Here is a 15,667-nt window from a genome sequence, read left to right on the forward strand (position 1 = left end):
AGCAGGAAGGCTGATGTTTCGGGCCTAGACCCTTCATCAGAAAATTTCTGATGAAGGGTCTAAGCCCGAAACGTCAGCCTTCCTGCTCCTATGATGCTGCTTGGCCTGCTGTGTTCATCCAGCTCTACACCTTGTTATCTCAGATTCTCCAGCATCTGCAGTTCCTACAATCTCTCTCCATATTCTTAGCCTGTTTTTAGAACAGTTGCCATTGTAGCTTAAAAGAATAAAAGAACTCTTGAGTTTAATAGAAGCCCAGCACAGAAATTTGACTGCCTTACTTTGCTGTCTAAATTGGTGCTTCCTTAAGTTTTCCTAAGATGATGGGATCCACTGCAACAAGCAAAACTCCCAGTTAACAATCTGACACAGTCGCCAACTGGAAGGCTTATCTTTGTAAAAGAAGAAGGGGCATTGGCTTTACAGTGAGGTGCAATAAGAAGGCAGAGTAAAGGTATGCATACATAGCGCTTGACAGTGAGAGTATTTGGTGCTTACACTGGATGTCTAACATGCACAGCACCACGCCATCTACCTCATGCAGACAAAATTCTTTCTCAAAAAGTGCCTCAAAGTAGTTAGTAGATAATTTGCTTGTTAACAAGATGTAGCTGGGGCGGATTTGTGGAGAAAAGTATTTTTTGTCAGCGAAAATGGCTGAAAACCAAAAGGAGTTGTGCAGACTCCTCCTGTCAATTACTTGCGCCATTTGTTACAGTTGTAAAATGTTTCAATATTCTAAATTAAATTGCAACATCTGCATTAAAAATGTGTAATTTTCGATTCTGGGAAGGACATTAAAAGTAGACCAAGATTATGTTTCTCATAGAAATAATTTAGATCCATAATACGAAAATCACCATGGTGATGTATTTTTCAACATTCTTTCGTTTATGTCAAAGATTCTGTGTGGCCCTTTTGTGTTAAGGAGACTTTCAAATTCATGAAACAGCTGACCTAACAAGATTGAAAAATTCCACTGCCAGAATTGGGTTTTGGTGGCCTGTTGCATGGGTGAAGTTTCATAGAATACAACCCCCACTTCAGTAAATATAGCCTGACAGCACTTGTAATGGTAATAGAACTATTCTCCAAAATTTTAGATGTCCCGTTGTAGTACAAAATAGTGTCCTACTAAAAATTATCTTTATAATTGGCACCTAGTTATATTAGATGTACTGTTGTAGCCTATTGGCAAATGGAGAACAACTGTAACGCAATCCAGATGTTTTAATATAGATTTTAAAAACTGGATTATGATGGGGAATACTGAGTAATTTGGGGGAAAAGACTGAACTGACAGAAATGTCTGGTACACATCTATGAAAGTATACAAATCATTTTCAAATTAAGTATGTGTTTGTACAGTTGGGCGAAAGAAGCATTTTTTAAAAATTTAATTACCCATTATGAATCATTCTTGTCCTGTAGCTCAGGATCATAGAATCATAGAATTCCTACAGTTTGAAAACAGGCCATTCAGCCCAACAGGTCCACACTGCCCCTCCGAAGAGCATCCCACCCAGACCCATTCCCCTACCCTTACATTTTCCATGTCTAACCCACCTAACCTACACATTCTGGGCAGTATGGGGAATTTAGCATGGCCAATCCACCTAGCCTGCACATCTTTGGACTGTGGGAGGAAACCGGAGCACCCGGAGGAAATCCGCGCAGACACAGGGAGAATGTGCAAACTCCACAGAGACAGTTGCCCAAGGGTGGAATTGAACCCAGGTCCCTGGCGCTGTGAGGCAGCAGTGCTAACCACCAATTTTTTTTTAAATGTTCTTTGCCTTTTTAAGGTCAACATCCTTTTAAGAGTGCATTGAAGTTCTCCCAGTTGAACATGAATTCACTCTAGATTTGCCTAAAGATATACTTGCTGATTAAAATCTTGTATTTAAACACAGGTTCTCAGCTGGATAGCTCTAGCATTGGAGGGTCCATGACTATCCTGCCAAGCAGAAATGAACTTTCAAATGCAGAAGTCACAATGTTAAAGAAGCTAAATGAGAGACGTGATAGCAACACCAGTACTATTAGCTCCGCCTACATGAGCAGCCGCAGGTCTTCTGGCATTTCACCATATCTGTCAAGTAGAAGGTCCAGTGAGGTCTCCCAGGCTGAAAGCCGACCAAACAACCTGAGTGTTACTGATTCCTACGACCCCATCTCAACGGATGCATCCAGGCGGTCAAGTGACGCCAGCCAATGTGGTGGGCTACCTGGGCTACTGAGCCTTACTCCGGCACAGCATTATCGGCTGAAAGCCAAATATGCTGCAGCCACGGGTGGACCACCACCAACTCCATTGCCGAACATGGAGCGGATGAGCTTAAAGACAAGGATGTCCCTGTTAGGTGACTGCAGGGACACTCGAGTATTTCCCTTGCCTCAAGCAAATTTTTCTCGAAGATGCAGTGATGGGGGACCGAACGGATACGGCAGGAGGCCCTTCTTGCCTCACGATGTACCAGGCAATGGAATAAGAAGAGCCAGTGATCCAGTGAGAACTGTGATGGATCCCCTCTCTTTACCCCGGGTACATCGTTTTAACAGTCTTAACAATGTTAACCCTCTCCCTGTGCCTCCTTCAATGGAACAACGTAATCTCAGTCTTCAGAACTACACTCGCTCTGATGGAAACCTCCATCGGAATACCTACTCTCCTTGCCCTCCTAGTATTAGTGAAAATGTTGCCCTGGAGACCATGGCTATGGAAACGTATGGCCACGTTGATGAGGATATCTTGCCAGATGATGTTGTTCAGTACATTAGCTCACAAAATAATGAAGCAGGCAGTCTCCTCCAGAGTGAAATAAATATGTCAAGCCAGGACACTTATGACCATCTGCCGGGCCTGCCAGCCAATGAATTACAGCAAGATATAGCAGGATCAATGCCCTCTTTTGACCAGTCTCATTCAGCGAACCAGCAGTACCGCAGCCCACAGATAAACACTGAAACAAATAAGGATGATCTACCAATTCAATGGAATGAAGTAAGCTCAGGAAGTGTTGAGATGTCACCTCAAAAGCAGAAGTATGAGCAGCAAGCTGTGGGTTCAGTGCAGCAAAGTCGGGCACTTGGTATATTTAACACGACGAATCCTCAACAAAACCTGCCAATGGTTCAACAGAATATTTTTGCAGGTCAGCCAAATGGTTATCAACAATATATGGAAGAGCCTCCATATGGTGTTCAGTACAACATGATGACTACAGGTAATTCTTCGAACCCCCCAACAAGCAAAGGACAGGAGCTTAAACGAAACCCAAATAGACAGATGTTTGTTTCTGCGGTCATGGATTTCCCTTGTGCTGCAAATTTACCAAACCAAGAAGTGGAGTTGAACAGTTCACAAGTTAATAACAACCAAGATGGACGCATGCTTTCTTCAATGTCAACAAGTCATGGAGCCACAAAGATGACCAATGGGATGCAAAACAGAAATATGATGGTGCAGAATTTCATTCAGTATCAGCAAGCTGACAGTCAGCAAATGATGCAAGGGTTAAATTTCCATGATATAAACAGACCTGGTCAGGCAAACATCAATGGTTCAGGCATCACTGCATCAGGTAATCAACCATCTCAAGCTGCTGTATTTCTAGGGATTCATGGTTCTCAACAAATTTCTCATAATCCAGGAAATCTACAATTCGGATCATATATAGCAAAAGCTCATCAAATATATGCAAACCACAATGCTAACAAGCAGCCAAGTCTGTTGGCAAATCGTGCACCACACCAACACAGCAATGTAGGTAATAACCAAATGTCCAGGATGACCAGTGTTAAAACAGAAATGCAAGATCAGCACCAGGCCATGCACAACTCGTGCTCCAATTTACAATATTTTGCCAGTCAAGATTATAATCAAACTTCTAACTTCAAACAACAAGCCATGAAAACTGTCTCATTCACTGGTCAGGAGACTGACTGCCAGCTGCAACAGGCTGGCCAATCTAAGTCTTCTGAGCTGCTTTCCCCAGGATCAAATCAAGTGACTAGCACTGTTGACAGCAATAGACTAGATACTGTACAGATTGATTTTGATGCAATCCTAGATGATGGAGACCATGGCAGCTTCATTTCGGGAGCCCTGAGTCCGAGCATTCTGCAAAATCTCTCCCAGACACCATCTCGCCTCAATACGCCACGCACATCTCTCACATTCCACAGCATGCCTGTGAGCACTACAAATATGGCCATTGGCGACATGACCTCTTTGCTGACTTCACTTGCAGAAGAAAGCAAATTCCTCACTGTTATGCCATAAAGATCCAAAAACTGAGTATATGGAGAAGGTCCTTTCTTTCTTTAGCCACCAATGTACTTTTTTTTAACTATTTCATCCCAAGTTAAGGATGCATTCCATTATGTCCCTGTTATGGGATAAAGACATCTAAATTTAGGTAACCCCACACCATACTTGGAAGTATGTGTCTTCCATTGCAGTGACATTTTGAACTTGAACAACATCAGTGTTTTATTTTATGTTAGCAACTGCGTTTTCTTTACTCTGTTTACTGAAAAATGAGCTGAGGTAAATGTTTAATATGCATGTTTAGAACACTATATAAGGCCAAACGCAAGCACTGTTTTCTGTAGTTATTGTTATGACCACAAGTCTTGTGCATTTTGTCATATGTGTTGGCATTTTCACAAGTAGTGTTTTACCTTGTGGTAGGTTTTTATAAGTGACTGTCCTTGTGAAACTGTTGACTAATATGACCAGCTTCTTAATCGAAGCCAAGGAAAGTCATTGACTCAGGTAGGTCTTTTAGTTGATATTAATAGTCTGTTGACCTACAGATGTTTTAAAACTGATGTGAAGGCTTTGTAGCCAGAATGTTTGACTGTCTTTTATTGAAGATAATGAGTCAAAAAGTTTTACTGTTTAAAGTTGTTTTATTTGTAATTTTTTTTTTGTTTTTGTTCATTTCTGTCAGGAAAGCCATACAGAGGCCGGTACTAGTCTTAGAACATTTATTTTAGAGTTTGTTTGGCTCTATAGTAGTGTATGCAAATCTAAAGTAGGTGTGATCATTTCTAAGTTAGTTTAGTAAACTTGAATGTATTGGTTGTCCTTCATGAAAAACAGCATGTTATTTGCTGAATGTTTATAAGGTATGTGCCTTATTTTTTGTGTCAGTTTTACACATAGGGACCAACGATACTGCCAAAATTCTGACTTGATAGCTTTGCTTGATGTTAAGCAATTAGCACTCTATTGTGTAGTATTTCATGTTTGAGATGTCACTCAGACAGCTTAGAAATTGTATACTAAGGCTTATTAATTCTTTGGTTTAAAACCCTTTACAGTACATCTTGTAAAATACACACAGTATCTTCAATATTTTTCAGTATTTTTTAGACTTTTTTGGTGCAACCATTGATAAAGTGTAATCTTCTTAATGTAAATATCTACATGTAGGATTAGCAGTGCCATGATGAATTTCAGTGATGGCGTTGGCATTTTAAAACACTGCCAAGATTTCAAGTAACTTTTACTCAGATCGAATACTCTACATCAGTGTATGTGTACATGGTACTTTTGCTTTGAGAACCACTTAGCTGTTGTGCAACTGAGAAACAACTATTTGTACCATTTTAATAAAATTCTCATTCTTAAATTTTTAGTGCTTATATTTATAAACAGTATTTTTAATCGAAGCACTATCCTTAAAAGTACAGAAGCACCTTCTAATATTTTCCCTTTTCTCCCTTATGACATCTTGCGAATTGTTGATGGGTCACACAGTGATACACAGTGACAGCAGTGTATATTACCTACAGGGTGCATTGCAGCAACTCACCATGGCTTCTTCAACAGCACTTTCCAAATCTGCAACCTTTATCATCTAGAAAGACAAAGGGCAGCAGATACAGGAATATCACCAACTACAAGATTCCCTTCGAGCAATCCACTCTGCTGATTTGGAACAGTGCTGCCATTCCTTCACTGTTGCTGGGTCAAAATCCTCTAATTCCCTCCCTATTAGCACAATGGGTGTACATGGACTGCAATGTTTCAAGAAGGTGGGTCACTACTACCCACTCAAGGGCAATAAATGCTGACTGCATATTCTGCGAAAGAATAAAACATTTTCCTGTGTGACAATGCTTTGTATGTGAAATTTACCAATTGTAAGTTTTAGCCTTACAAAGCTGATTTTAATGTTCTAAGCTTGTTCCAAGGTAACACGGATTAATGAATTGAACTCAAATTAAAACTTGTTTTTAATGTGTCAAAAATTTATGATATGATCAGATCTTTAATGAGAGGTGGTCATGTCTTTAATGAAATGTGATTAGGTCAATAAACTGACCACTGACCAAATTAGCAAAACAAAATGAGTTGAAAACTTCTCTGCCCCCACCTCCCATCTCTAGGAATGCATGACAAGCAATAGATTTTCAATAAAAAGGTCAACGGGAAATGGATTTATAACTAATTGTATTGGTATTTCTTAATTCTTGTACTGCTCAGCCGTACAAACATTGTCATCAGTCCCATACACTCGCTGTTATCAGTCTCACTCTCAAACATTGTCACTGTTTTCAGTCTCACACTCAGCAACATTGATACAGTCATCAGTTTCACTCTCAACAACACTGTCACTGTCGTCAGCTTCACATTCAGTAATACTGACACGCGTTGCTTTCACTCCTGACCCTGAAATTTTTGTCGGTCTCACTTTGAACAACGTTGACATTGTCATCAGATTCTCTCCCAACACTGACATCGTCATCAATCTCACTCTCCTCTCCAGAATAAGGATAGTCATCATGGATTTGTTAAGGGAGGATCATGTCTGACTAACCTGATTGAATTATTTACAGAGATAACAAGGAGGGTTGAGAGCAATGTATTTGATGTGCCATTAGTAGTGGTGTAAACATTAGGATCAATTTAGATACCAAGTATAAAATAAAAGCAACGCAGAAAAAAAAATCTAAATACTCAGATTCATCTCCAGGGAGGCACTGAAAAACTGTGTCCGGTTAATGTGAGAAGGTGGCAAAGCCAAACTCCATTTTTGAGGCAGAGGAGGAATATTGTCAAGGAGGAATATTGCTAAATCAAGTTTCATCCAGTGCCTTGCAATTGATATTTCTGTTGAAAGAAAATAAATCACTTTCTGCCAATCTAGCTGCAATCAGCAAAGAAAACAAATGATACACTGAACATATAGTAAATTCCATAGCGTAATTCAAGCTTTTTATCCTTTATTATAACCTACCAAAGAAAAGCAACACAGGGAACCAGCAGCCTGTATTTAATAGTTCCATAAAAATTCATGTTCCTGCTTTCATTAAAAATCATGGATGTTCAGTTGTCAGTAAAACTATTCACTTATTTCTGAGGAAGGGTCACCGGACCTGAAACGTTAACTCTGTTTTCTCCTCCACAGATGCTGCCAGACCTGCTGAGCTTTTCCAGCAACTTTGTTTTTATTCATTTATTAATACAATTCCAAAATGATTTTATTACCATTTCCAATTACCTTTAAAGTGCTTTTATTGCCCTCCTGTGTCTCTGCCTTGAGTTTCGGCAAATAACAAAATATCTTAAAACGACCAAGTTATGGCAATCCCCAGGACCAATGGGATAAAATATACACATAACACCCATAGAACTTTATCCACTGGATACTTTTATAGTCCACACAAAACAATAAAAATGTTAGTAATAAGGTGAAGAAACTTAGCATACATTGTTTTAAATACTTAACATTATTACAATGATTAATTACTTTTAGAGTTGCAAGTAATCTTTTTCCACACACCAGTAAAGTACAGAATTGTTTACTGTAGTATGATTTAATTAATACAGTCATACTGCATTTCAATGGTTTGATAAAGATTGATACTTTTGATACTGGTATAATCAATATAGCCAGGAAATATATTCATAGGAAAGGAAGTGGGGCAAACATACATGCCAATCATAGGCCTAAATACACATTTTGGAGCCACAAAATTGAATTGTTATATGTGTCAAGTTGACTTACGTACCTTGATCCATTGAGCCCATATGGATTTTAACTAGATTTTTGACAAGTTCCAACATGGAAGATGGTCAGCGATTAAAAGCTCTTGTGATCAAGAAAAGGAAACAAGGGTAATGATCACCAAGTATTTTGTTGATTGGAATTATGTTTCTGTTGAACTGCCGCATGTCTCCATGCTAGATTGCTTTTTGTTTGTGATGTATATCCATGGCTTAAACTTAAACGTACGGGGCTTAATCAAGAACTTTGCAGATGATAGGAGAATAGGTCTTGTGGTTGATAATAAGAAAAAAAACAGTAGATTTCAGGAAGACATCAATGTTGGTCAGGTGCACAAAGAAGTGGCAAATGGATTTAATCCATTTGTGTGACACCATACCTCATATTTCTCTGGATTAAAGGTAAGTAAGCATGAATAAACAACTAACTAACAAGAAATGGACAGTTGAGATAAATGGGTCATTTTCAGGTTGGCAAACTATAACTATTGGGGTCCCAGAGGGATCATTGCTGAGCCTCAACTACTTACAATATATATAAATGGATGAAGGGTCAAATATAAAGTAGCCAAATTTGCTGACAGTACAAAGATAGCAACATAAAGTGCATGAAAAGGTGTATGGATAGTTTAATAGAGTGGGCAAAAATAATAGTAGATGGAGTACATTGTAAGAAAATGTGAGATTGTCCATTTTGGCAAAATAGGAAAGTAAAATATTGTTTTGAATGGTGAGAAACTGCAGAGTATTACAGAACAGAGAGGTCTGTGTCTTTCATTGGTGAGACCACACCTTGAATATGTGTATATTTTTGGTCTCCTTATTAAAAGAGGCAGTTCAGAGAAGGCTAGTGAAGTTGATTCTGGGGTGAAAGAGTTGACTTAAGAGGAAAAGTTATGCCTGTACTCATTGGAGGTTAGAGGGACCAGAGGTTGTGTTATTGTTATTGATACGTGTAAGATTCTGAGAGGAATTGACTGGGTGGATGCTGCGAATATGTTTCCCTTCAGGAAATCCAGAACTTAATTAATGGGCCTGTCATTTCATACTGTGATGTGGTATAACTTCTTCTCTCTGAAGGATGTTAGTATGTGAGATATTGGGGGAAAGAGAATGGGGAAGAGATTTTTCTATCAGCATGGACAGAATGGGCCAAGTGGCTTTCTGTGTCACTTCCATGTTTCTATGTTTCTTCAGCTGTGACATAGTCAACAAACTCACTCTCCATTTCGCTGACACTGCCACCAGACTCATTCTCACCACTTATGCTGTTCTTATTTTCACTTACACCACTAGCAATGTCATCGTTCTCAACTCCATACTGATTTGAGCACATTCTCTACTCGCTGCAACGCTGATAGTTATCACTCACACTGTCAACACTGACACAGACATCATTCTGTATCTCCACACTGACACTGTCCCCAATCATATTCTCATCATTGGCTCTGTCATCGGTCTCACTCTTAACACTGCAAGTAAAGACATGGGCACCAGAGTTTTGAATGACCTCAAGCTTAGTGTTAGGGCTGATGCTGGAAGAATGCACTGTCACTCTAGTCCCACTGCTCCCAGTTACCAGTTAAAATTGTCAACTAAATTCCTTTCCTACATCAGGTTTTAAATAAAAATGATCGATCAACCAGGTTCTTAATGAAGACAACGATTGATTTATTATTAAAACAAAACTCATTCAATGAGAGTGCAATAATTGGTTAACATTCTCTATCAGTATCAAAAGTATAACTTCTTAAATATTCCCTCTGCACACAAACAAATACACACTGTTCAGGTAAATAGAGAAATAACACTGATTTCTCTGCAGAAATTGGCTTTCTGAAAAAGCAATATTTGTGTTATTTTTGAAGAGAAAAAGATAAAGCATAGAATATTTTGATATTTGTCACTGATGTTCTGGCGTGTGGTCAAGCCAAGTCATTTATCATGCATGGTTGTCACTGAAGTCTTTCAGGAACAACTTGCTCAGGAAATACAATTCTGAGAAGATTTTACAACCACTCTTTCATAATCTAAAGTTATATAACATTGGACTGTACTGGTTCTAACTTATCTACACATTTTCTTTTAAATCCGTGATATCGCATCTGTAATAACATTTTTATGACCCACAATATGTACAATCTGTAACTTAAAAGCCTGAAACATAAGACTCCAATTAAATAATCTAGTATTTAAATCTTTCCAAAAAGGTGAGAGGGTTGTGATCTGTATATGCAGCCATCTCCAAAACATTGTAACATAATCATTAAAATGTTGGAAGGCCAGTACCAAACTCAATAACTGTTTTTCAGTGGTGGAGTATTTTCTCTGGTGGATATTGAGTTTCTTCGAAAAAATAACCAATTGGCCTTTCAATTCCACCATCATCCTCCTGTATCAACACAGCTCCAACCCCTACATTGCTGGCGTCAATAAGTACTTTAAAGGGTTTCAAGAAATTTGATGTAGCTTAAACTGGTGCAGTGGTTAGCACGGCTTTTAAATTCTTAAATGCCTCCTGGCATTGTTCTGTCCACCAAAATTTTGTGTTCTTCTTTAGCAAATCCATCAGCAGTAACACTGACACAGACATCAGTCCTGTCACAGTAATATTGACACTGTCAGTAACACTGACACAGGCTTCAGTCCTGTTCTCAGTAACACTGACACAGGCATCAGTCCTGTTCTTGGTAACACTGACACAGGCATCAGTCCCGTTCACAGTAACACTGACACTGTCAGTAACACTGACACAGGCATCAGTCCCATTCACAGTAACACTGACACAGGCATCAGTCCTGTTCTTGGTAACACTGACACAGGCATGCATCCCATCTGGTGTAGATACACCCATAAATGCTGCTGGGATGGGAATTCCAGGATTTTGATCCCTCAATAGTGAAGGAACAGTAATTATAGTTCCAAGTCAGGATGGTGTGTGATTACTTGTAGGTGGTGGTGTTCCCATGTGTCTGCTGCCCTTATCCTTCAAAATGATTGTGGGCTTGAAAGTTGTTGTTGAAGGACCCTCAGTGAGTTGCTGTGATGCATCTTGCATTTCGGATACATGGTTGCACATTGTTAGTGGAAGCTATGAATGTCTAAGTTGGTGGATGGAGTTCTGATTAAATGGGTTGCTTTGTTCTGAATAGTGTTAAAATTCTTACAATTTGGAATCACAACTCATCTATGCATGTGCAGAGTATTCAATGATATCCCTGACTTAGGCATTGTACATCAGCAGTGCCACCATGCTACTAAAGTTTGGTACAAACTTCCGGTAGAATCAGCTCATCCCCAAAAATTGAAGCGCCTCTTTGTTCAAGGATGGTCTTGGAAATTCCTTGATGGCCTTCGCCTTCACATTCATTGGGATCATCCTTCCATGTCTGATGTTGTGTCCCAAAAACGTCACTTCTGCCTTCGTAAATTCAGTTTTTGCTAATTTTATAACCAGTTTTGCCTCCCGTAGTCTTTCAAAGAGCTCTGCCAAATGCACCATGTGATCTTTTCACGAATGGCTAAAGATCAGCAAGTCATCTATATAGACGGCACAATTAGTCAATCCTGCCACAACTCTGTTCATAAGTCTTTGAAATGTGGCTGGTGTATTCTTCATTCCAAAGTGCATTACTTTAAATAGATACAGCCCATTTGGGGTTACAAACGCAGAAACTTCTTTCATGCTCTCCAACAAAAGTATTTGCCAGTAACCACAAAGTAAGTCCAACTTTGTTATGTAAGTGGCTTCTCTAACTTCTTCCACACAGTCCTCCAGCCTTGGACTCATACCCAATTCCAATTTAGTTATGGTGTTGACCTTCCGATTATCCACGCAGAGTCATTGAGTACCATCAGGTTGGGGAACCAATACAATTGGTGAACTCTGCTCACTTTGACTTGGCTCGATGATGTCTTCTTGGAGCATCGCTTCCACTTCCTTCTGTACCTGTGCAGCTTCGAGAGGATTAAGCCGGTAGGGGTGTTGTTTTATCGGAACAGCATTCCCTACTTCAACCTCATGTACTATGATATTAGTCCTCCCCATTGTATTCCTACATATGTCCTCATATTGTTGCAACAAGCCTTTCAATTCAGTTCTCTGTTACTGAGACAGATAGCTCACTATCCTTTCCCATTCTCCAAGGACTTTCTCATTATTTAACTTATTTTGAGGCATGTCAAAATCCAAATCATTTGGATTTGATTCCTCACTCTGAGGGGCAGTAACTAATACCTGTTTCTCTGGTTCCCTGTCCGTGTCATAGTAAGGTTTCAGCAGATTCACGTAACATACTTGATAAAGTTTTTTCCTATCTGGCATCTTGACCAGAGAATTCACCTGACTCAACATCTTGTCAATCTGATAAGGACCACTAAACCTTGCTTTGACAGGATCTCTTACCACTGGTAACAGCACCAATACTTTATCCCACAGGCAAACATACAGATTTTAGATTTCTTATCTGCTTCTTGCTTCATTTGATGCTGTGGCCCCTTCAGATGTTGTCTAGCTAATTCAACGACTCTGTTTAATCTTTCTATCACCTCAGATACATCATCCAACTGTGAGATCTCTGACTTCGGACCTATCAACTTTTCCTTGATTAATTTTAACGGCCGTCTTACTTCGTGTCCGAATATCAACTCAAATGGAGTAAACTGAGTTGATTCATTGGGGCATCTCTAATGGCAAACAATATAAATGGGATACCTTTATCCCAATCATTTGGGTAATCCTGGTAATAAGCCCTTAGCGTCATCTTTAGGGTCTGATGCCACCTTTCCAATGCTCCTCGGAATTCAGGATGGTACGCATTTGATTTAAAGTGTTGGATGCCTAAACTATCCATGACCAGCTTAAATAATTTGGCAGTAAAATTGGACTTTTGGTGTGACTGAATCTCCCTGGGTAGACCATAATGGGTAAAGAAAGCAAGTAACTCCTCCACAACCATTTTTGCCTTAACATTCCATAGTGGAATTGCCTCCGGAAATCTGGTTGACATATCCATTATGGTTAACAAGTACTGGTTTCCCACTTTTGGTTTTAGGGAGGGGACCTACACAATCCATCATAACCTGCATGGAAGGTTCTTCAAATGTGGGAATTGGCATCAAAGGCACTGGTTTGATTACTGCCTGTGGATTTCCTACCATCTGACACAGGTACGGCAAAATTCAAACACATCCTTGTGTAATCCAGGCCAATAGAAATGCTTCTGTATCTTAGCCTGAGTCTTCCTCACTCCTAGATGACCTCCTACAGGTAATGCCTGTGCTACCCACAATACTTCCTGTCTGTGTGCTACCGGCAACACAATCTGGTGAACTTCCACCCATTTCTCTTCTACACTAACCTGCCACAGTCTCCATTTTCACCTTAGGATTCTATCTTTAAGATAATAACATTCAGGAATACATTCTGATTCCTTTTCTGAATAGGTTTTATGATATAAACCTTTTATTGTCTCATCTTTTTGTTGTAACTCCTTTAATCTTTCAGAACTAAACACCTCTGCCTGATCCTCTACCTTTTCAGGATTTTCTTTTACCATTTCATCAAACAGGACTTCAACTGGACTTCAACTCCTTTGTCTCTCTGTTTGGTTTTTCCTTCTTGCTCTAACATATGTCTGTGGGATCTTGTTAACACACAGTCCAGAAAAAAATCCAGGGTATTTTTTTTTTCAACTCCTCAGTTCCCTGGTTTTCTTTCGGCTTTTCCACTACAAAGGGTGTAACTCCCACTTTTGATCCTGCTCGGTCATTTCCAAGAACAAACTGTTTTCCTGGAATAGATAATCTTTCAGTCACTCCCACTGTCACTTCCCCAGTCTTGATTGGACTTTCCAGCCTTATCTTACAAAGGGGAACGCCAAATCTCTCTCCATCTATTCCACAGATTGCCACTCTCTCAGGTAACATTTCAGAAGGAGTACTATTAGAGACCGGTTAGCTCCCGTATCTCTCGATATGTTAACTTTAACTGAGTAAACCTTACCACAGTGGGTGAAGTCTTTGTCGGGATTGGGCACCGTCTCACTATCCAGCCCGTGACTAGGGTGTGCACTCTCCTGCAGCTCCTCGACTTCTTTTGGGATTTCCTTCACTACCTCAACCAATCCACTGGTTAAGCCTCTTTCACCACATCCTTTTTCCCAGTTCCTTTCTTAAACCACTGGCACTGTGACTTTATATGTCCCACTCCATTACAGTGGAAATACCTGAGGCCTTTCACCTCCTTTTCACCCTCTTGGGTTTCTTTTTTCACCTGTGGTAAACTGTTCCCAGTGTGATCTACTTTTTATTTTTCATTTATATCTCCCTCTTTCCCAATTTCAATCCCTCACAGAATGAAATTGCTGTAGGAAGTTAAACTTCGATTTATCCAGTAATGCGTATTCATCCAGCATCTCTGCAGCACCTCTCGCTGTTTGAACTTTCTCTTCCTCAACATGAGTTCCTATCATCTCTGGAAGTGAGCTTTTAAACTCTTCCAGCAGAATAATCTCTCTAAGATCCTCATATGTTTTTTCTATCTTTAATGCTGTCACCCATCTATCAAATTTGCTCTGTTTAATTCTTTCAAACTCGTCATAAGTCTGACCTGGTTCCTTCCTTATGTTTCTGAACCATTGTCTGTATGCTTCTGGTACCAATTTGTAGGTACTCAAAGTAACCTGTTTCACTCCTTCAGAGTCCCCTGACACCTCCTCTGACAGCGCTGCAAGCACCTCACTAGCCCTGCCTACCTTGGTCTGAATGAACATGACCCACACAGTCCCTGGCCAATTCATCTCCCTAGCCAATTTCTCAAAGGAAATAAGGCTTCTACGTCTTTTTAATCGTATTTTGGTAATGTTTGGACATATTTGAATATATCCCTACCAGTCTAATGGCTACAATGAGTTTGATCATCCTCTCTTCTATCTTGGACTCTTCCTTCTGCCATTTAAAGTCTTTTTGCTTCAAGTTCCAACTTTATCTTTTCAAACTGGAACATTCTTTCCCTTCTTCTGCCCTGGCTCTTCTTTCCTTTTTCTTTATCTTCAAACTCCGATTGTCTAATTTTCAATTTAATTTTTTCTAACTCCACTGCATTTGACTATTTTTCTGGTATACATAAATGCTTGACTAACTTTACAATTTCAGCTTTCCTCTTCAGATTTATTCATCGATTTATCACATGTAGGAATACATAAATACAGCAAGAAGTGCACAAAGCCGCCATTCACTGGCACCCACTTGATTACAAAAAATAAAATTAGAAGATTTTAACTGAACCAAAAGGTGAACCAGAAAAAAGAAAAGTCCAGATCTCAGAGTCCCAAATCCCATCTCCACAATGATGCAAGCACGCTCCAATTGCTAGGACAACCAGGGGGCTGCCACTGTCTTGTGAAAGGCTCCGCTCTCTCCGCACACTGCCCCCTCACCGACCCCGCTCTCACCGCCCGCTGCCCCCTCACCGGCCCCGCTCTCACTGCCTACTGCCCCCTCACCAGCCCCGCTCTCATCGCCCACTGCCCCCTCACCGACCCCGCTCTCACCGCCCGCTGCCCCCTCACCGGCCCCGCTCTCACCACCCACTGCCCCCTCACCCACCCTGCTCTCACCGCCCACTGCCCCCTCACCTGCCCC

General features: G+C 40.1%; 1 protein-coding gene across 2 annotated transcripts in view; it reads left to right on the forward strand.

Moving 5' to 3' along the window:
* The window catches only part of LOC109923305 (transcriptional activator GLI3-like), a 355,583-nt gene extending 349,941 nt beyond the window's left edge, over window positions 1-5,642 (forward strand). For both annotated transcript variants that reach the window (XM_048596316.1, XM_020523345.2), the window contains exon 15: window positions 1,914-5,642. In XM_048596316.1, coding sequence (XP_048452273.1) covers window positions 1,914-4,285 — 2,372 coding nt within the window. In that variant the 3' untranslated portion in view covers window positions 4,286-5,642. The remainder of the gene's footprint in view (window positions 1-1,913) is intronic.
* Window positions 5,643-15,667: the final 10,025 nt, after the last annotated feature.

The sequence above is a fragment of the Rhincodon typus genome, chromosome 4, assembly GCF_021869965.1.
Source record: "Rhincodon typus isolate 14 chromosome 4, sRhiTyp1.1, whole genome shotgun sequence".
Lineage (NCBI taxonomy): Eukaryota > Metazoa > Chordata > Chondrichthyes > Orectolobiformes > Rhincodontidae > Rhincodon > Rhincodon typus.